This window comes from Cheilinus undulatus, linkage group 15 (assembly GCF_018320785.1).
Source record: "Cheilinus undulatus linkage group 15, ASM1832078v1, whole genome shotgun sequence".
Lineage (NCBI taxonomy): Eukaryota > Metazoa > Chordata > Actinopteri > Labriformes > Labridae > Cheilinus > Cheilinus undulatus.
In genome coordinates, this window is record NC_054879.1 from 8,760,781 (window position 1) to 8,782,000 (window position 21,220).

At 36.4% G+C, this 21,220-nt stretch overlaps 1 protein-coding gene across 1 annotated transcript in view; it reads left to right on the forward strand.

Moving 5' to 3' along the window:
* Positions 1 to 1,550: 1,550 nt before the first annotated feature.
* dnah7 (dynein, axonemal, heavy chain 7) overlaps positions 1,551 to 21,220 on the forward strand; it is a 137,410-nt gene continuing 117,740 nt past the window's right edge. Inside the window, exons 1-18 of the mRNA XM_041807667.1 lie at positions 1,551 to 1,665; positions 1,989 to 2,079; positions 2,237 to 2,426; positions 4,286 to 4,358; positions 5,307 to 5,487; positions 7,217 to 7,280; positions 7,458 to 7,583; positions 9,629 to 9,748; positions 10,256 to 10,439; positions 10,549 to 10,728; positions 12,154 to 12,426; positions 12,671 to 12,798; positions 14,533 to 14,611; positions 15,282 to 15,506; positions 15,660 to 15,806; positions 16,506 to 16,685; positions 19,655 to 19,795; positions 19,931 to 20,298. Coding sequence (XP_041663601.1) covers positions 1,597 to 1,665; positions 1,989 to 2,079; positions 2,237 to 2,426; positions 4,286 to 4,358; positions 5,307 to 5,487; positions 7,217 to 7,280; positions 7,458 to 7,583; positions 9,629 to 9,748; positions 10,256 to 10,439; positions 10,549 to 10,728; positions 12,154 to 12,426; positions 12,671 to 12,798; positions 14,533 to 14,611; positions 15,282 to 15,506; positions 15,660 to 15,806; positions 16,506 to 16,685; positions 19,655 to 19,795; positions 19,931 to 20,298 — 2,819 coding nt within the window. The 5' untranslated portion in view covers positions 1,551 to 1,596. The remainder of the gene's footprint in view (positions 1,666 to 1,988; positions 2,080 to 2,236; positions 2,427 to 4,285; positions 4,359 to 5,306; positions 5,488 to 7,216; positions 7,281 to 7,457; positions 7,584 to 9,628; positions 9,749 to 10,255; positions 10,440 to 10,548; positions 10,729 to 12,153; positions 12,427 to 12,670; positions 12,799 to 14,532; positions 14,612 to 15,281; positions 15,507 to 15,659; positions 15,807 to 16,505; positions 16,686 to 19,654; positions 19,796 to 19,930; positions 20,299 to 21,220) is intronic.

The window sequence follows — 21,220 nt, forward strand, 5'->3', positions numbered from 1 at the left end:
GCATCATACAAGAAAAATCTGGCAAAGACCCAGGACTGATGAGCAGCCAGAATTCAAAATCAGATAAGAATATTTACGGACTGCTGTTAAAAGAAGAGGGTAGCTACACAATGGTAAACATCGCCCTTTCCCTAATTTTTTGAGATGCGTTGCTGCCATCAAATTCAGAATGAGCTAATACATTAAATGGTAAAATGTCTCAGTTTCAACATCAGGTATTTTGTTTATGTTCTATTGTAAATAAAACTATGGGTTTATGAGACTTGCAAATTAGTGCATTACTTTCTTTTGGTCACATATTACCCAGCACCACAATTTTGGGGGGTTATATTATTTGTTTACATATATATATATATATATATATATATATATATATATATATATATATATATATATATATATAATTTTAAGATATTCAAGCATCTTTTCATACCATTTCCACAACTGTAACTTTTATATTTATAGACAGTGCCAGTAACCAAAAGCTTATATCCATGGGACACAGAGCCCCGTCCTGCATATGATGAGATGTCTCCAGACTTTCATAATAAAACTAACTGAACCTGGTTATATTTCAACTTTAAAGAAAACAAAGCAAAATTGTTTTCTTTTGATGTATTTTTCTGAGAGGTCATCTGATTTTATGTAAGCCTTATTACACCTTATTTATGTGGTGTGTGTCTGTGTGTTATGTGGTTGACTAATCTGGGATGATCTTTTCTCCACACTGCTCTACCACAGGCACATCATGCATCAAGAACTCTTACTTGATGGTGTAACTTTTTTTTTTTTTTTTTTAACAGCAGGTGTGTCATAAAACCTAGCCAGTGAACAGATTTCATCTGACCCACAGGTGTTTTGGGGAGACTGTATATTTTGAATATATATATATATATATATTTTTTTTAATTATTTATTTAAATGTCAATCATATGTCATTACTTTGCTAAATTTGGCAAGAGTCGGCTCTTCTTTGTGAGTTGAGCTAAATGACCCTGATCACTAAAAAGAGCTGGAATTCCCATCACAAGTGCGCAACAGCATAGACATAAAATAAAATGACCTCACGTTTATGAGCTTAAAGGGAAACAGTGATGGACCTTACCAACAGGCAATGTATGCATGTATGTATGAATAATATATGTATGTATTAGGCCTAGAGATTGCTATTTGGTTTTAGCCTAAATCCTTTAGTTGGTATTTCTAGTCTGACATAATTATTGTTCTCCCAAATTTTATTTCATCAAGGGTAGTCTCCACACCCCCGCACAATTACCACCAATGGACTAATCCGACTCGCTGCACCAAACTTGTTGCACTTACTGAAAACACGTAATTATTTCATGTTAAATGCCAAATCAAGTTCTCTCAGGCAAACCACACGAAAGGAACCAAATGAATATTATTACCAAAACGCCTTAATTTACTCCAATCTTCTTTAGAGGTCGACAAGTATGTTCACGTCAAGTGTATCGTGCTGTAGCCATGGGGCTCATGAAGCTAACCGTTGCTTCCCTAGCAACGGGCTTAGTAACGACACAAGAGTTTCACAAGAGTAGAGCTAGCGTTAGCTAATAACTTTGCACAAGTGCCAACATGAGCACACCACGGAAGACAACAAAAACTACAGAAAGTGAACCCGTCTCAACACCTAAACCATCTCAAGTAAGTATGTTACAAGTATGCTGTCTCAGTTTACAAGTGTCCGTCAGTGTTTTAATGCCTACGTCACTACTTTCGACTAGCTTGACTGTAGTATCTGCCATTTGAATAACCATACACATAAATAGCATTTTTCAGTAATTATGCAGTTGAAGGAATATGGACGCTTTTGTTTTAATAACTACAAGAAAGTTAGATATAGTGAGTCATCTGGTTTAATATTTCCCTTGTAGATACAAAATGCAATACTTCATTAATCCGAGCACTTCTTTTCTCTAATTTATGTGAAACCTTATCTGACGGTTGGCTCCATGTTATGGGTCCAGTACCCTCAACCTTGGATGGACACAAAACATTTATTTTCAGCGGATTCCCTGCTCAATCAGAGCCCCCAAGGGACTGAAGCAGCTCAAAAAAGTGAGTTCAATATCACACGTTTTGATTTGATAGCATATCTTTCACAGAGAAGAAGATATTGATGGTCAACAAACCAGAGCCGTTATATAGACTGCTCATAAACTGATGTATTGGAGTAATATCGGCAATTATGAGACGTTTTATCCTATGTCTGCAGGTGACTGGTTGATGGAAGGGACGGACAGTGATGCAAATAAAATTCCCAGAAGAGGCCAGGGCCTGCTGCATAGACGGAAAACAGTGCGGTTATCTGGGGCCACCAAGCACAGCAGCAGCACTCGCACCAACATTAAAGACAAACTAAAAAAGCACAGGCTTTACTATGAAACATTGGCCAAAATCATGAGGTGAGATGCTCAAGATTTTGAAAGCTTCAGTATTTTCTGTCATGACACTCTTTCATCATGAACATGACTTAGACCATCTTAATAATTTTATTTATTTACTTATTTTGTATTGCACACACAGTAAGTATTCAGACCCCATTTACTGTTTTCAGTTTCTTTTATATTGCAGCCTGATGCTACAGTCAAAAAAAAGAATGAATTTTTATTAATCTACACACAGTACCACATGATGTAAAAGTTAAATTAGGGCTTTAGGAATTTTTGCAAATCTATGAAAAAATGAAAAACCGAAATGTCACATTGATATAAGTATTCAGAGTAGGTATGAATGAGTTGGAAATAAAAGGGAATTGTGATTTTCTCCACCCAGCATCATGACTGGGATTTAATATGCGATTTTATTTAAAGTTCCTTATGTATTTTTTTTTAACAAACAAAAGCAGTACATCATTCTATATTGTAACCAGTACAATATTAGATGTATTTAAGTAAGGTTGAACAATTTCAAAATATATCTAATTGTAATGTTTTTGACTTGAATTCCAACTCCAGTATTAATTGTTGTAAAGAAGGGAATTATGATTTTTATGGAATTTTTATTTTGATAAAGAAAAACGTATACAAAAATGAAAAAAGTAGGAGTTTCTGCAAACTATAGCAACAGAAATATCTCTTCAATGATTGCATGATGTGCAAGGCATAACATCTCTGCTGCAAATAAAAGATTTTAAACTTGTATTTTGAGATACATTCAGGTAAAAGACATATTGCATCTGTTATTTGAAAATTCCAGCATTTAATCTTAATTTGGAGTAACTGACCAGCCCTAATTCAGACCCTTTAAAATAGCTCTTGAAATTCAGCTCATGTTCCTCCCATTTCTTTTGATTGTTGCTGGGATACTTGTACACCTTAATTGGAGTCCACGTGTGGTAAAATAAGTTGATTGAACAGGGCTTGGAAGAACACACATCTCTCTATAGAAGGCCTCACAGTCCAAGAGGTAGTCACCCAGCCAAACTGAGCAATCCAAGTCATGTCCAATCAATTTAATCTACCGCAGGTGGATTCCAGTTAGGGTGAAGAAACACCTCAGCAGTGATCAAGAGATATGGGAGGTACCTGAGCTGAATTTTAAGTGTTGTTTTAAAGGGTCTGAATACGAATGCCAGAGAGATATTTCAATTTTTTATTTAACATGAATTTGCATGAATTTTCACGAAAACTTGTTCTCACTTTATCACTAAGAGTAGATTGAGGAGAAAAAATAAAATGACAGTAGCATCAGGCTGCGACATAACGAAAAAGAAAAAAAAAAATCAATGCTTTCTGAATGCACTGTACGAACGAATAAAAGAAGTAGAAATAAAAAACAGAGTTCAAAAAGAAATATTAAACACGCAGTGCATGATAATTTGAGAACTGATAAGTTAATAAAGACATGCAGGAGGAGCTAGATAAACCCATATGGGCTTCTTGAATGGCCCTCCTATGTGAAAAATCACACACTCAGATGAACCATTAAAAATTGTAAAAAATCAGTACAGATAATCAGAAAAACACATGTTAAAAGAAGAAATCAAGAAAAATATGATGACTGGAGAAAAAATGTAAAACGTTTTTTTTTAAATGAATTGAAGTTGGTGAAGTTTCTTATATGACTCAGTAAGTCGTTCTAATAATGAGGTCCTTGAAATCAAACGAAAAATTACAAAGACCTCAACAAATTCATCAGTAGAGTATCCAGACAAAAAAATATTTTGAAGGGGTCTTTCAATTACTTACCACTTTCAGTGGCATTTATTGTTGTTCTTATTACCTCTTTAACCTGTTTTGTTTCCCTGTCTTTTTTTTTTTAGCAAGCCTGACAATGATGAGGACTCTCTAACTTGTGGCCCCTCAGATTTGACTGCAGAGGAAAACATTGAAATGGTGAAATGCATTTCACACTTAATAACATGTATCATAAAGCGAAACCCCTTTTAGTTGTCAAAATGTCTAATGCTGTGGCTGGCTTTCTACATGATCTTTCCTGGTCACTTGAAATCGTAGCTCTGAAATCAGTGCAATGTTTGGCATGTCATTTTCACCTTTGGGGCATTTTTCTTTGGGTAGCCTTTCTGATATACACAAACAAATTAATCTTGTTTATATTGGAAATTTGCCTGTAGAAAGGCAAGTTATAAAAGGAGCATTATCTATAAATTTTGTGGTAGTTGACTAATGAACCAGATAACACAGTAAAAGTATAGCTCTAGCCCATATGCATACTGTATCTGATCCATAAAATGTGGAGCTTTCTCCTGTTGGGTTGCTGTGTGAAGAGTAGGGGTGCACCGATTGCAATTTGCTGGCTGATCACCGATCACCAATCTTTAAAAAGCCTGACCTTCCGATTCCGATTTTGGCCGATACCGATTTTTTTTAACTGACAGCATACACCTTCAATGTTCCAATCTTACTTTATTGAAAAACACTGAACCATACCTATGAAACAATACAAACTTGTTGTTTTAACTGCACATGAGGTAGTTCTCTCAAATATAGATGAAAAGTTTAGAGCATTGCTGTCCAAACTACTAAATTATATCAGTTCCTTTAGTCTGTCATCTTTCACATTTTAGTAGGTAGAGGTAGATAAGATCGGTGGATAAAATTGGTTTCATATGTAAGGATCGGCCAATCGCTGATCTCCCAAAATTAAGGAAATCGGCGCCAATATATCGGCCAGCCAATTGATCGGTGAACCCCTAGTGAAGAGACATTCAGTTATCAGGTAATAAGCAATATGAAAATTAAGTCCAAGTTAAATTTATATCATTGTTTTTTAAGTTGTCCTTACTCCTCCTATAAATGTTCTGTAATATTCTGCCCTATCAGAAATACAAATTCTTAATCCAAAACAACATGAACTTGGAGAATGTGACTCCTCTTGAGGACTCTTGGATTGAGAACATTAAGGACAAGATCCCCAGCCACCTAAAGATATTGGAGACAACAATGGAGCAGCTGGTGGATGAAGTGAAGGAGAACTATCTGTTCAATGTCAAGACAGAAACCTGTATGTTTTTATTATCAGAGGCGTGAACCTTTAACAGATGTTGCCCTCATATAACCTACCAACATACTGTACACATGTGGACAAAACTGTTGGTACCCTTCTGTTGAAGAAAAACCCACAATGGTATTTGAAATAACTTGAAACAGACAAAAGTAGTAAGTAAAAGAATACTGAAAAGTAACTAATGAAAATCAGTCACTGCGTTTGACTAGTGGTTCAACATATTCATTTAAAAACAAACTAATGAGACTGGCTTGGACAAAATTGATGGAACTTTTGACTTAATATTTTGTTGCACATCCTTTTGAGGCAATCGGCACATTCAAGCGATTTCTGTAACTCTAAATGAGACTTCTGTACCTGTCCACAGGTATTTTGGCCCACTCCTCCAGAGTAAACTGCTCCAGCTGTCTCAGGTTTTAAGGGTGCCTTCTCCAGACTGCATGTTCCAGCTCCTTCAATAGATGTTCAATAGGATTTTGGTCAGGGCTCACAGAAGGCCACTTCAGAGTAATCCAATGTGTTGTTCTTGGCCATTCTTGGCTGTTTTTAGCTGTGTGTTTTGTATTATTCTGTTGGAGGACCCATGGCCTACGGCTGAGACCAAGCTCTCTGACACTGGGCAGCACATTTTGGTCCAGAATGACTTAATAGTCTTGAGATTTCATTGTCCCCTGCACAGATTCAAGACACCCTGTGCCAGATGCAGCAAAGCAGCCCCAGAAAATAACTGAGCCTCCTCCATGTTTCACTGTAGGTACAGTGCTCTTTTCTTTGTATGCCTCAGTTTTGCATCTGTGAACATAAAACTGTGACTTGCCAAAAAGCTCCAGTTTTGTCTCATCTGTTCAAAGGACATTCTCCCAGAAGCTTTGTGGCTTGTCAGTATGCATTTTGGCAAATTCCAGTCTGGCTTTTGTATTATTATCTTTCAGCAGGGGAGTCTTCCTTGGTCGTCTTCCATTAGATCCACTTTGGCTCAAACAGTGACGGATGGTGCATTCTGACACTGATGTACCTTGATGTTTTGGTTACCATTTATGTTATCTATCTCTTCAACTTGTCATCAATTTTCATCTTGCAGCCACGTCCAGAGAGGTTGGCTACAGTTCTGTGGACCTTAAACTACTGAATAATATGGTCAACTGTAGTCCCAGGAACATCAAGCTGCTTGATGATCGTACAGCCTTTACCTTTAACATGCTTCTCTATAATTTTCTCTCTGATCTCCTGGGACAACTGTCTCCTTAGATTTCTGTGCTCCATATTAGTGTGGTACACACCACGATACAAAACAGCACAGTGACTACTTTATACCCTTTAAATAGGCCGACTTACTGATTACAAGTTTGAAGACACCTGTGATGCTAATTACAGGACACACCTAAGTTTATAATGTCCCTATGGCCAAATTAATTTTAATCTTTTGTAGGGGTACCATCAGTTTTATCTCAGCTTATTTTATTAGTTTGTTTTTTAAATGATTCTGTTTAACCACAATTCAAAAGCAATGTCTGATTTTCATTGGTTAATTTTCAGTACATTTTTATTTATGGTAACTTTTGTCAGTTTCAAGATATTTCACTGACCATTGTTGACTTTTCTTTCTTTAAGGGAAGGGTACTAACAATTAAATCCATGTGTACATTTGGTCTGCAGATACATTCAACACATCTTCAGTGAAAATAAAGGCTTGTGATGTTTTTTTTTATTTTTTTTGCATTTGCAGTGAGATTTGCATTCAGAGATTCAAATGAAGAAGACATTAAAGATCTTCCACCACATCGGCTAGAGTGAGTCTGCAGAATGTAATGGATAAAATTGCAAGTTTTACGTGAAGTGCACAGTGCCTGTGTTTACTCATACTCTCAGCCAGTGATCCCATAACTAGATCACATGGAACATTCTTGTTTTACTTTGTCAAAAGGGGAATCTGTTTTCACATTCCCTTTTGTATTTTCTACACTCAGAATGGAGGTGCTGCCAAAACCTTGGAATGAAGACTTTGTCAATGCACGAAAGAGGATGCGATTAAAGCTGCACTCTATCAACCCCACAATGCGAGAGGTTCTGTTCCTTTGGGAGGTGAATTACAAGTGAGTACCCTCAGATGAATGTTTTACTTATATAGTAATGTCCTTTTTTTTGCTCATTTTTAAGTGAGATGTATAAGGTGTGTAAAATAGAAAGTAACTATTATTTTTTTCTGAATATTAAAGAGCTTGGCAATGTGACATCACACTCCAGTCCAACAATAAATACATTTTAGAACACCAAAGCTTTTGTAATCATGAGCACAGTTGGAATGATCGCACAAACATTATCCCAAAAAGGATTCAGAAATCCACGCATTCCCTCCACTGATCACCTGATAGGTATCAATCATTTTGGCTAAGGCTGATCTGAAACGACTTGTTACCCTGAGTTTGTGTCGACAAACGTAGTTTTCTTCACACTACAGCTAGATTATACACTACACTGTTGTGCCATGACACTTAGCATAATTAACATTTAATACCCTTTGACAGAACCCCCAGGAACTCTGTTAAAACACTGCAAATGTATCTGTTTTCACTGAGCTACAGACACAGGGATAGTGTCAACCCACAACATAGTGCCAGGTTGGTCCAAGCCAGCCCCCAAAACAAAAGTTGTTGGTAGGATATGAACTAAAAGGAAGTCAGAGAGGCAGACTGGCTTAGTCTCTTGAGGCTTTACTCAAGTGGCTGGGTCAGATATACAAAGACAAAATAGTTTTCAATATGATGAACAACTTTTTAAGTACTTTTAGACAGTGTTCAAGTGTAGATTTACATCTCTGTACATTGATGTTATGCAGCATCAAAAAATGAATGCTCAGCAGATGACTCCATGTGCAAAAAGTGTCCTCCAGCAAAGTCTGAGTATATGAGGTTCTAAAATTGGCCAGGGGCCATACCGATGCTTTTTCCTCTCCAGTTGACTTCCTCAAGGTACATTTTGCTTTATGCATACAAAGTTAAATGTCAAAGGCTTATTACAAACTATAAAAAGGATGAATAATATATAAGCAGAAAGACCTAAAATCAGACCTGTTTGGACTTGATTTCAGAATGTTACGGGATGGAATTATTAATAAATTGTTCAATTAAATCAGCATTGTGGGTTAAAAAAAACTCATTACTGTTAGTAAGAATTAACTATCTGTGAACATAAATATTTTTCTGTCCCTAGCACTGTGCTCTGAGTGAAGTTTTACTTGAATATTGCTCCAGTTGTTTTGTGAAAACAGATTTCCATCTCTATTTTAATATGGGATATTTAAATAGTCCTCTTTATTTAGATCATCACCTCTAGATAGTGTTTCATTTCCCAGTTGTCTACAATCAGAATGTACTATAAGTTTGTGGTAAATATGTTTTTAAGAAAAGACCTTACATGTTTGGGTATCTAACCCACAAAGGCTAAAGTAACAAGTTGTTTTAAGAAGTGTAAATCAGACACTTGTTGTTGTCAGACACATTTGTACCGTGTATGAAGTTATCCACTGAGTTAGACTCACCCACTTTTACTTAAGTGAATTTTAACAAGTAACTGTGCTTTTACTTTAGAACAATAGTTCTTTACTTTTTCCACCTCTGCCCATAATGCACTGCGCAGTGACATCAGTTGCTAAGCTCTATTGTAAAATACTAAATTAAAGGTTATGGATTGAATGTATTTAACTATAAAAGTAGGCTTCAATGAAAACTGAAATGTTGTAAATATGGCCATTAAGTGTAGTTTTATACTTTGTTTTGTAGCCAGAAGCACATTGAAAAGCAATACATACTGTCTCTTATACCTGTCATTAACCAAGCAGTGTTTCTGGTTCCTTAGATCTCTTTAGATAGTTTTCTACACCTGCCACAGGGTTTACAAGCTACCTGACTGCTCTTTTAAAAAAGAAAAAAAAACCCTGCTCTTTTAGTTTTATAATTATAACATTTTTTCGTTTACTTTTGTTTCCATTTAAGAATAGTGTTAAATTAACTAAATTTCTACAATGTGTCACTCTAAAATAATTTATAGTGTCAAACACCTCTGAACTGTAGAAGTAGATTTCAATTTAGATAGAAAACATTTCAAATGATCCTCTCTTGATTTCTACCTCTTCTTTCAGAAATCTTCGTCTGATTGATGTGGAAGACTTTCACAGTAGAGAAGAGTCCATGGAGCTCTCTGTGTTTCAAAGAATTGTCAGCAGACATGTAGAAAATGCAAGAGGAATTCTCCTGAATAAGTAAGCCCACGTTAATTACTAACACCAAGATACCTCGGCTGACAAACAGAATCAAACTGTTTGACTTTCTATATTATTACATGCTTAGAAGTTTGTAGTTTGCTGTTTTAATGAATTTAACTAACTTTACTATAGGTTTTCTGATCTTTTCAGCAAATACAATGCCAAGTCTGCATCGCTGTGCAAGTTTGCCATTCACTTTTTCAATTGTGTTGATAGTTTATAAGCCCTGAGATATTGAATCCTGGCCTACCATTACCATTGAAAATCAAAATCAGCCACAAGGCAGTAAAAGAAAGTAATTTTAAGTGGATTTGCCACACTTGTTCACACTTTTCTTCTTGCAAAGTAATAATGTAACCTCATTTATTGCAACTCAGTATGCCACTGAGTTCCTCCGCCCCATCATCTCATATTTGTTGAACTGTAAATTATTTAATTGTTGTTTAAATTAATGTTTTACATGCATAGAAAACACCATCATTATAATATAGTCTTTTACAACAGGTGGTTTCCTGACGTGCAGAGCATTTATTACCAGGGGTGCAGAAAAAAGCTGGTGCCAGCCTCCACCAATAAGACCAAACTACTGTCCTTCTTTAACTGTGCAGCTGCACTGATGACCTCCCAGCTACAGAGTCTTGCAATACACTCAATAAGAGACTATACAAGACTAATTTCCCAAGATCCGGTAGGAGAAATGCAACAAAATGATATATCAAGAAGTTATTTTTAGCTCAGTGAACAGGTGGAAGATTCTTGAAATTGTGCTGTTTTCTGCCTTTTTTTTGCTTTTGTAGCAGTCAGAGCGTGTGTATGAGCATTCAGGTTTTGTGCTGTATTTGGTCCTGGAAGACGAGGAGATCAAGTTTGAGCCGGACCTCAGACAGTATGAAGAGGCACTGCTTAATGTCTATGAGCTCATGCTCAGGTCTATCAGCATGGTACCTCGTGTGGAAAACAATTTTTACCCAGAGCTGGTAAGAGGAAAAGTGTCTGCGCCATTTTTTTTCACACTTTAATGGAAGTTACAACTTAAGTGTGGGGAATACTCTTTAGTTTGTGTTTTAAATATTCTAGAGTAATTCTCAAAGTAGTGGACTTTTTACTGACTAAATCTATTTTGGAGTTTTCATTGACTAAACCTAGACTAAGACTACAAAGTTTAAAAATGATTGAAATGTGACCAAAACTGAAAGGCATTTGAATCTAAAGACCAAAACTAAGACTTATATGTCAAAACTACTCTCATTTAATCACTAACAAAAATGTAGTCATTTGGTTGAAAAAGGATTTCCTGAGCATCATAAATTAAGTGTGTTAGGTTCAAGGAAAAGAATTTCCGAAGGACAAAGGGTAGAGATGGGGTTTATGGCTCTTAGAAGGGAGCTGAATCTTGTGTTTCCATTCCTTTAGAGGAGCCGTTCAAAAAAACGGGCTCATTTTATATTTTCTTATTTAAGAAGCTAGCCTGGGGTAAATCATTTTATCTGGGTAATACTTACTGGAAGGAATGATAGGGTACGATTTGGTTCAGAATCATTCAAACATAGACATCCCACAAATATATATTCTATTGGTGATAAAAGCACTGAAAGAATCTTTAAGAAATCTGGTATAGAACAGGAAAAAATAGATACCACATCCTGCAGTAATTCTGAACTGTTAGTATTGGGTACAGATATGGTGTACATCTGAGTGATTTTAGTGTAAATTTTAGAAAAAAATTTCACATAAGAATATTTTGATAGAAAAACTCTTTTAAAAACAATATTTCAAGTATTAGAAAAATAGATAAAACTATAATAAATTAGAGAAAAATGTACACACAGCCCACTTGTTCTGCCAGTATTAACACTGCAATAGACTGGTGACCTGTCCTGGAGTGCATATAGCTGCTTTGGATACAAGTTAAACTCTCTAGAGGACTCCTGAACTGTCCCTGGGTGTATAGTCATCTCACTCTGTGGAGTAACAAAGGAGGAGCTTGTGTGTGCATCTGTGTGAAACATGGTGATTAAAAAAACAAACGGCTAGAAACAGTGACTCCATTCCTATTGTTTGTGTTAAAGAGCCGTCCAAAAGATTCAGGTCGTTGTGAAAATCACATTTCTAAAAAAGGGGGTTTTCATTGATCAGGCGACCTACAAGTACAGACGGACAGCTGTTTGATACAGGTGCCTTTACCAGTGTTAAAGCAGTTAAATTTGTGGGATCTGAAACATGTTTAGTTATGGGTGTGAACCATCATAATTTAAGAATTATAAGGGCAAATAATCTTTAAGATAATGAATCCAAGGGGAAAAGGTCAATATTGAAACACCATATCAATGGTATCGCTCCCTTTTCCCTGTAAATGCAGTTTCTTATCTGCTTGTTTTTATACCCTGCTTCATATCTTCCAGCAAGGCTCTCAGTTTGGAAGCACCTTAAAGCCAATTATCCTGCCAGAAATCCTTCAGCCGCTGCAGGAGGAGGTGCGCAGGGTGTTCTGGACTGAATGTGAGAAACCAAAAGAGTACATCCATGAGTATGATAAATACGCTGCACTGGTTTCCAAGCAAGCTGAGAAAGATGTAGAGCAGTTTCTCAGTGAGCAGCACTCCTTCCAAGATATCATGGACGAGGTGACACACTACCAGCAACTTGTTGACCAAATCCAGTACACAACATGCAAGGTAGTTACAACCTACAAATAATAAAATAGCTGTAAAAATTCAGATTTATTTTTAGAAGGGAGTTTTATGCTGTAGATATCCAGCAAAATGACAGCTTGAATACAAAAAGGTTACCGACGTTACTTTCTAATTCTAGCAATAGCCATTCCACGTAGAGCACTGTCTAAGAATTAATTAAAGCCTTTTATTTCAAATACTCAAAAGAAAGTCTTGATGTTTTACTGACCAGTACTTTGGGCTTTAGGTGATTCGTCTCGGCATGTTTGAGGTTCAGTCCCAAAAACTTATCCACTCTCTGGTCAAGCATGCTCAGGATCTACAGCAGAGACTGATTTCCCAGATGCTTCAGGATCATCAGGAACAAAACAAAAAGTCAGTCTGTTAATCTTTTTTTTCTCATATCCATTAAACATCAAATCAGTTATCAAAAATGAGTTGTCAGGAACCTAGAAATAACTAGCTCAGTTCAGTTTAAATGTACAGGTGCATCTAAAAAAGTTTGAATATCATGAAAAAGATTTTTTTTAACCTGTGATTTAATTGAAGAGGTGAAACTTACATACATTCTAGATTCGTCATTACAAAGTGAAATATTTCAAGACTCTCTTTGTTTTAATCTTGTTAGTTTCAGCTTAAAGCTCATGAAAAACAAAAATCCACAATCGAAATATTAGAATATCACAAAACATTAGCCAAAAAAAAAAGACTTTGTCATACAGAAATGTGGATCTGGAAATTTATGCAAATATATGCTCTCAGTAATTGGTTGGAGCTGATTTTGCACAGATTTCTGTACCTGTCTGATGTGGCATGTAGCCAGTCTATGGCACTGCTGGGGTGTTATTAAGCCCAGGTTGCTCTGCAGCCTTCAGCCTGTCCATAATGTTGAGTCTGTTGTCTCTTATCTTCCTCTTGACAATATCCCTGAGAATTTTTTGGGGCATCAGGCCAGTGGGCTGGCCAATCAACAAACCAGTTTCTGGTAGTTTGGGCTTCCCTATGAGCAGGTACCAAGTCCTGCTGGAAAAGCAAATGAGTATCTCCATACAGCTTCTCAGCAGATGGAAGCAAAAGGTGCTTTAAAATCTCTTGGTAGACGCCTGACAGCGTTGACCCTGGCCTTGATAAAGCACAGTGGATCAACATCCACTGATGCATGGTACCCCAAACTATCGCTGACTCTGAATTAAAATCAAAATCTACTTTCATCTCAAAACAGGACTTTGGACTACTGAGCAACAGTCCAGTTCTTTTTCTCATTAGTCCAGGTGAGAAGCTTATTATATCTGAGGTTCAGGATTGGCTCGACACTAGGAGCACAACACTTGAAGCCCATTTCCTAGACCTGTCTGTGTGTGGTGGCTCCTCACGCAGCCTAAGTCCCCTCCTTGTGAAGCTCCCCTAAGTTCTTGATCTTCCTTGCTTGACAAACCTCTGAAGGCTGAGCTCATCCCTGTTGGGTGTGCACATTTTCTTACCACACTTTACCCTCCCAGTCAACTTCCGTTAATATGCTTTGACACAGCCTCTGAGAACAGCCTGGCCTTTCAACAATGGCCTTACGTGGCTTACCCTCCTTGTGGAGGGCGTCAATGATTGTCTTCTGGCCATTTGTTAAGTTAGGAGTCTTCCCCATCATTGTAGCTGTGTCTACTGAACCAGAGTGAAAGAAAAAGGCTCAGCAAACCTTTCAAAATTGGACTTTTTCCACAATATTGTAATATTTTGAGATAGTTGATTTTCATGACCTTTGAGCTGTTATCATGAAGATCAAAACAAAAAATGTTCACTTTGTGTTAGATGAATCTAGAATGTATGAAAATATAACTCTCCAGAGTAAATCACAGAAAAAAATGAACTTAAACATGATATTCAAATTTTCTGAGATGCAACTGTATAAGTATTAGTGTTTTGTTGTTCCAGATTTTAAAAGAAGAAAAATCTTTATGAATCCCAATAGGAGAAATACAGTTAGCTCAAGTTAAGTATGCTAGGCTTCATCCAATACAGATGAAGGTGCTTCTTAGCTTCAAGCTGTGCCATAGTAACTTTTTAAGTCTGAAAACTTTTGTACATGTCACTGAATTAATGGCCTTTCTCTCACAGGATCTGTAATGAATTTGAGATGATTGCAGAGAGAGCCCTGAGCACACCCCCAGACACAGAGAAACTGATAGAGCTAAAGGTAACTGCTCTGCATTCTTGCCACACAGACCAGTCAGATGCTGTCTGCTACAGTGCGCACCATTGTGCCTCAATCTTCTACACAAAGCAGTTGCACTAAAAATTCATGTAAACCAACAATAGTTTAATGCCTAATACTTTGTCTTTTTTCTTATGGCTCACATTACTTTGTATGGCCATGTGACCTTCACCCCAAGGCTACGAAAGCCCTGCATAATCTTAAATTTATTTCACATGTTTTGGCTGAGGACAATGAATTGACCTAAGATTTAGTATGAGAACATGAGAAGCTGATTTCCATGTATTTCAGTGCTTCTCTTTTATTTCCTGAGTGTATAGCTTATCACATAACTACTCAGGAAACAATGCACAATGCATTGGAAAATTGTTAAGTGGTTTACAAGTGCCTGAGGCCAACTGACTACCTACATTTGAATGCTATTTCAAATCAAACGGACATGTTTCTAACTGAGAAAGAAAATGTTAACAGCCTGTCATGGATTTTTTCTTTTTTGGGCCTAATGTTAAAACTTTCTTTCTAGTCTGGCAGGAATATTTTGAAAGAGCATAACATATGAATATAAGAATTGATATTCTGAAGATGAAGATGCTGATTAAGAAAATAATTCCGTCTTGTTAATGAAATACCACATTTTGTTACTCCCATCCAGACCTTCATGAATAAAGTGCGAACTACAGAGATCCCCTTGTTGCAGCAAAGACTGGCAGACTCGAACTCACAGCTGTGTCGACTGATGGACTTTGTCACCCTCTCACCATTGGACATGCAATTAAACTCACAGACCATCCAGTGGTACAAGCGAATGCCATCTATCTTTAAGGAAAACCAAAAGATCATCGCTGAAAAGACTGAGCTATATCAGAGCCAACTTAAGGTCAGTGTTTTTACTCCTAAAATTAATGAACTGCTGATTTGCTTGCTGGAATCTGGATGTTTGCATCACATTTAAAGAACTACTGAGTTGGTGGGAATATAAAGTAGAAAATACAGTCTGAGTACTATGAGTGCATATCTGTGTGTATTACAGCTCTGCCGTAATCGCTTTGTGGAACAATTGGAGAGCTACAGCCTACAGGTGGAGGAACTTAGCACCTTTGGTGAGCTGGCAGATCTCAGCAAGTATCTCGAGAAATCCCAGGCTCTCAATGTCAAACTTGAAGAAGCTATGGACAAGGTATTTGAGCTATGGGACTACTATGCATTTAATCATGTAAAAAAGGCATAGAAGTATCTGGTGACAGGCTGATCAAGTTTTTGAAGTTAAGAGCCTTATTTTTCACTCTGGTTAAATGTATTTGAAGCTTTAGGACTTAAACTAACTAAACTCAGCCAACATGTGGCTTACTTAAGCTCACAGTAGTTCTGCATATTCTATTAAAACTATGGTGTAGATATAGATACTTCTGTGTCATCTACATTTAGTTTGAAAATCTATACATTGTACAAAAAACGTAGGGTTAAAAAAATGTTTTGTGGAAATGAAAATGCTTTTAAGTATAGTTTTCCTTTGTGCTAGGGGCCTCATTTTTCAGACTTCATCACTTTTATCTATGTGAAAACCTTTATAATTATTCACGCATACTTCTTTTTAAAATACATAGCATAGCAAATATGACTGTACAAGTGAAAAGGCACCTTATACGTGCTTGTAAGATCCCATTTAGGGATGTGATTTATGGCTGGGTATAAAATTTGACTTTGAAGAACTTCATTTTGATTGAAAAATACAAAGACACCTTATGGTCTACTAATTTAATGTATTTGCCTATTAAACCTCTGGAGTGTAGTGTCATTAACACTCATTTAATCATAAACTAATATATTTTTTGAATGACTGTTTTTTCTCCTTGATTCCCTCTGCCCCCATGGAAAGATAAATGATTTTAACCAAGAGGAGGAAGCCTATGGCTGGTCTGTTTCCCAGTACCCACTGCGTAAGAAGATTCAAGACAAGCTCACACCCTTCTTGCGCCTGTATGAGACAGCAACTGACTTCCTGAACCAGCATGAAAAGTGGCTCACTGGTCCACTCTCGGATGTCAACCCAGACAAGGTACCAGGACTTGGAAGCCCTCCTGTTTTATTTTGAACCAGTTTAGGACAGGAATTAAAAAAGGCTGCATAAAGATGTGCTTAGAAAGACAGAATTGCTTCATTAGCATCAAGTAAATTAAGCAGTCAGCAGCAACTGAAGGTTAAACCTGAAGTTAAAGCATCCTATCGTTTGAATTAGCACTGATATTAGTTTATCAGGGCTGATGTCAATAGTGATTATAAGTAGCTCATGAGACTCATAACCGATATTTGGGACCAATTCCATTTATTATTGCGTACAAAATATGTTTAATATGGCAAAAGTGGGATGTCATGATCACAGAAATGAAGTAAAATAAAGAATTTAGCCCTAGCTCTATCAGCATGAGATAGGCACAGGGCAGCACAGTAGAAACTGGAAAACAGGCGGTGATTCCATACACTCACTGTTTCAGTTTCACCCAGGATTAAGTTTTGATTAGCTAGGGCTCATGTGACAACTAATCAGTCTGGGTTGTATACAGGGCATTTGGTGAAATTCTGGAGAGTGAAGTTAAAGCCAGAGGGGAAGACACACCTTGCAGGGGAACCATAGTAGCTCACTTTTTGATTAATTCACTTTATTGATTATCTGTAAAATAAAATACAGATACCAATAATCTACCAAATACCAAATATCCACCTTAGTAGCCAGGCTGATAATTAGTTTACCCCTCGTTTGAATACTTTTACGTGTCAACATCCATCTTTCCCAGGCAATCAGTTACTTGGATTGAGTCAAGAACATATTACCAATACCGCCTGATTATCATGCTCTATATGCTCTATTTTAGAGGGAACTATGAGTTTACATCTATGCAGTTGCTGCCAGATTGCATTACAGCAGATCATCCTCCACTTTCAGCCTTTGCTGGTACTCGCTTTTGATCATTGTGGTTCGCTAAGTGTTTCAGTTCCCTTCAGTGACCAAAATGCCTTTTACTTCCTGTCAAGAAGTTCCCTTGGTTTTGGTCACTAGACTTTGTGCTTTGTCTAAATATGACCCCTGGGTTTACACAGCCTTACGCTGTCATTGGCTTATACATCTTCTGTAATTAAACACTCAGGCCATTGAGCATCATCAGAACCAATGCAGGAAAAACTAACTTTAATTGTCAACTCTAGTATAGTCTCTTAAAAGAAGTAAACTTAAGTTTGCAAAGCAAACTATCTTTTTGTACTTTATGGTTCCGTGCCCCACCTAAGTCCTGTGGTGCCTGCCAGGGGAGGCTCGCATCACACTTTGAAAACTGCTGTCATAAATTAATACACGAATAAGCCACCCACTTTTTCATTCAGTTCAATTAAAAGACCTTTATTTGTCCCCTGGGGGACGATTCAAGGTACGCAGAGCAGTGGCATTACAAAAAGCAAAGAGCAGAATTCTAACAAAATAAAAATGCAAATTTGAGGAATATTTAAAGAATATTGAAGTTTTAAAACATACATACAGTATATTTATAACACAATATGAACACTATAAACAGACAATTTTAATATAGGTCTCAGATATTGAGAGTAACAGCAGTTATATATATTAAATATTTGAATCAAGCTGTACAATTACTGTAGTTCAAAGAGTCAAAGATGTTAACTGGAAATAAATATATAAACAGGAGAATGTGAAATGGACCAATAGTGAGAATGCAAAGTGGTTCTAATGCAATAGGAACAGACAAAAATCCTGTGTGTATGGCCAGAGAGATGCATATGTGATTAAAAGATTGTGAAAACGTACACAAAGTTCAGGTGTTCTGCTTCTGTTTGATTAATAATAATAATAATAATAATAATAATAATAATAATAATACATCACACTTATATAGCGCTTTTTTGGACGCTCAAAGACACTTCACAAACAAAGCAAACATGACAAAGAAAGACAGGTTCAATTTTTCAACTCCTCATTTTGTCTTCTGGTGGCATTTAAAACAGCTTTGTTCTTCAAGTTTTTGTCATCAAACAATAAAGTTATTCAAAGACATTTACATTAGACCTGCTAATGAAGGAAAACAAGACACAGAAGGAAAAAGCTGATACAGAAAAACACTGAAATAAATAAGTCTGAATCTCCTCTATTTATTTAAAAACAGTTTAAATGATTTGTTAATACTAATAGACCAAATACCAAATAAAATGAAAATTTAAAGAAATGATACTTCATATTAACAATGAATAAAGATAACCATAGTCAAATTAATTGTTGCCTAAGCGTTGTAGGCCATTAAAGCTGATTCTGATTTTGATCAACTTATATTACTTTTTACCCTTTGTAATTGCTTTTTTTTCTACAAACTTTATATTAAACCCTAATAGCACATTTACATAACACTTGAATGATTAAATAAAGTCTCTCTTTAAAGTAGGGCTGCTCATGTATTATGGGATAAAACTTGTATTAAACACCCCTTTGTAGTTGTCCATTAACTGTTTTAGAATCCAGCCAACTCAAAAGCCTTTTGTCAGACTAAAAACTGAAACTAGAATGTCAAGTTGGTTTTTCCATGGCCAAAATATTACAAAATTAAATGCAGATATCTTTTTTCAATATATATTTTAGGGATTTTTTACTGTTATTGACAGCGCAGGACAGTAGTTAGAGTCAGAAACAGGGGTGAGAGAGTGGGGGAGAGACTTGCAAGAAAGGAGCCCTGGGCTGGACTTGAACCAGGGGCATGCCCTTTTACATCTTTAAATACTTGAAAATATTTAAATTAATTCATTTATTGAAGTAGCGAAAGTTGTTTTTTTTTAAAACAATGTCCTCACTTGAGAGTTGTCCCAAATGTAGATTAGTGAATTGCTAGATGTAAATAAAGATAACACAATTCTAAGAAATGTTTCTGGTCAAATAAACTGCACTATTTCATTATTCAGCTACAAAATCTCAGGCCATAGTAAAGATGTTATATTTTCTGTGTTTTATGTCCTTTAACTTGACCCATGTAGGTAGAAGGAGATGTAGGGAACTTCTGGCGCACTCTCTATAAGCTGGAGAAAGGCTTTGGTGATGAACCCAAAGCACTGAGCATAGCTACCACCATGAAGACAAAGGTAGAGGAGTTCAAGGAGCACATTCCCATGGTGCAGGTAAGGTCTACACGGAAAAAATGTATCTTCTGTTTAAATCAAACTACCTGTAATTTCTTTCAATATGTATGACAGTCCAAGTATTTGATTTTATTTTGATTTTTTTTTTCATGTTTGATTACTGCTTCTTTATAGGTACTGTGCAATCCAGGCTTGCGAGAACGCCATTGGGAAGCCATGTCAGAGGTGGCTGGTATCAACCTGATGCCAACTGATGACCAGGTTTGTGTGGCTCGCTACTTATCCATGAACTTGGAGCAGCACCTGAGCAGCTTTGAGGGCATCAGTGAGGCAGCCAGCAAAGAGTACTCCCTAGAGAAAGCCATGGAGAAAATGATCAGTGAGTGGGGGGACATGGAGTTCAGCCTCCTGGCCTACAGAGAGACAGGCACGTCCATCCTGTCATCTGTGGATGAGGTGCAGATGCTGTTGGATGATCATATCGTGAAGACACAAACCATGAGGGGTTCACCTTTCATTAAGCCTTTTGAAGTGGAGATACGGTAAGGGAGATTCGACTAGAATGCTTACAGCTTTGCTGTTTATTTATTTGAAACATTTTTTTATGGTAAAATCAGCTTGTAGTGCTTAAATATTATTTACACTTAAATTGGTTTACTCTGATTTATGCTGACTTAGATACTGATTAGGGATGTAGCGATATCCAGTATCACTATAAACTGTGGTAAAATTCGAGAAGGTTAGTAATACCGTTTCAGATTTTAATTACCGTTAAAACCGTGTTTGATTACTGCACTTTGAAAACTCATGGTGATACTGCTCAATTCTTGGAGGATCCACAGCGCTCTGTGGCAGTAATGCAACTTCATGGATGCCATTTGCCCTTAAACACCAGAGAAGAAAAAGAAGCAGCAGCACTCTCTCAGACGCGGGCGTGCGCAGTTTGAAAACATGGCAGAAGGTTGTACAGGTTGGGGATTTCTTATAGATAGATAGATAGATAGATAGATAGATAGATAGATATAATTATATTTCATATTATATATGTAATATATATATATAATATAATAATACTAATATTTATTATATATATTTTTTAAAATAATAGCTAGATTTATATTATTTATTTATTATTATTTTATTTCTTCTATTTCTCATGAAGGAGAGAACAGACTATCAGTGTGGTTCATTTGATTTGTATATATTATCATGTTATTTTAAACACTTGCACTGTGGATTTGTTTACATGTGGTTGTATTGTTCTTACATCCACATTACTTTGTTTAATATGTTTGTATGCACATTTGATTCCTACCTAAGGTAAACCAAACAGTGAAAGTGTCCATTCTGTACCAGTTCTTCAAAGAAAAGTATTTTTATCTACAATAGTTACCTCTTATGGCCATAAGGTGCCATCTTTAATGCACATTTATTTTTATTTATTTATGGTATTTCAATGTTTCT